The 1,090-nt window shown below is 72.1% G+C and overlaps 1 protein-coding gene across 1 annotated transcript in view; it reads right to left on the bottom strand.

The window, feature by feature from the left end:
• LOC130588015 (SRC kinase signaling inhibitor 1-like) overlaps window positions 1–981 on the bottom strand; it is a gene marked incomplete at its 3' end in the record, with an annotated part of 3,341 nt that extends 2,360 nt beyond the window's left edge. Inside the window, exon 1 of the mRNA XM_057388974.1 lies at window positions 184–981. Coding sequence (XP_057244957.1) covers window positions 184–974 — 791 coding nt within the window. The remainder of the gene's footprint in view (window positions 1–183) is intronic.
• Window positions 982–1,090: the final 109 nt, after the last annotated feature.

Below are 1,090 nucleotides of genomic sequence, written 5' to 3'. Positions count from 1 at the left end.
CCCCTCTGTCCCGGCACCCAGCACCCCCCGCCCTCACCGCTGCCCCAATCCCCATCCCGGCACCTCCCCCGCGCTGGGGACGGGGCAGAGCCTTCCTCTGCTCCTCCTCCTCCTCCCTCTGCTCCTCCTCCTCCCCTCCAAACCCCCGGGGTATCCAAGCTGAACCCCCCGGGCCCGTCCCACCTGGTCTCGGTGTCCTTGGCCGGTCCCGGCGAGCCGAAGCCCGAGAGCGGCCGCTCGCCCGGGCCGGGGAACAGCTCGGGAGCGCCGGACGAGCTGGGGTTGCGCGTTTTGCCCACGGGGCTGTCCATGAAGACGGAGGAGCAGGAATCCTTGCGGAAGGACTGGCGGACGGGCGACGAGCGGCTGGGCGGGCCCGAGTAGGGGCTGTGCGGGCTCTGCCCCGGCTCCACCATCTTCTGCGGGGACGAGGGCGGCATGCGGAACCCCATCCCGGGGCCGTACGTGTCGCTGTAGATGGGCGCGTTGGGTTTGTACAAAGTGTCCTCCAGCTCSGTCTGCAGCGCGGCCGCCGAGTAGGTGCTGAGCGAGCGCACGGAGCCGCGCTTGTAGAGCCCCCCCGAGTAGCCGAAGGGGTCCCCCATCCCCGCCAGAGACTGCGTGGAGGTGATGCTGAGCCGGCCCTCGTGCACCATCCCGTACGGGTCCGCGTACAGCCCCTCGTTCTTCACCAGCACCACGTTCTTGCCCGCCAGGTCCTCGTCCGGTTTGACGTCGCGGCGCTCCAGGATGGCGCTGGGGCTGGGGGACACGCCCGGGGCGGGGGGCAGGCTGCCGTGGTGCACCGGGCTGCCGGCGAACGAGGGCGGGCGGCCCCCGCTGTACGACATTCGGGACCGGGATGGCGATGAGGACTGCAGCACGGGCGGGGGCGAGCCCGAGGCCAGGTGCGGAGCCGGGGACAGGTTGTTGAGGCGGCGGGTGGGAGAGGATTCCCGGGAAGTGTAGACCATCTCCCGCTGCGGGAATGCGGGAATGCGGGAATGCGGGAATGGGGCGCGGGTCAGCACCGAGAGACCCCGCTCTGCCCCCGCCCCTCCCGCGGCTCCGGGGCCTCGGCGAACCCTCC

This window comes from Malurus melanocephalus, unplaced genomic scaffold (assembly GCF_030028575.1).
Source record: "Malurus melanocephalus ecotype Western Australia unplaced genomic scaffold, MMel_1.1 scaffold_3054, whole genome shotgun sequence".
NCBI classification, from domain to species: domain Eukaryota; kingdom Metazoa; phylum Chordata; class Aves; order Passeriformes; family Maluridae; genus Malurus; species Malurus melanocephalus.
This window is presented reverse-complemented; position numbering and strand designations above follow the sequence as displayed.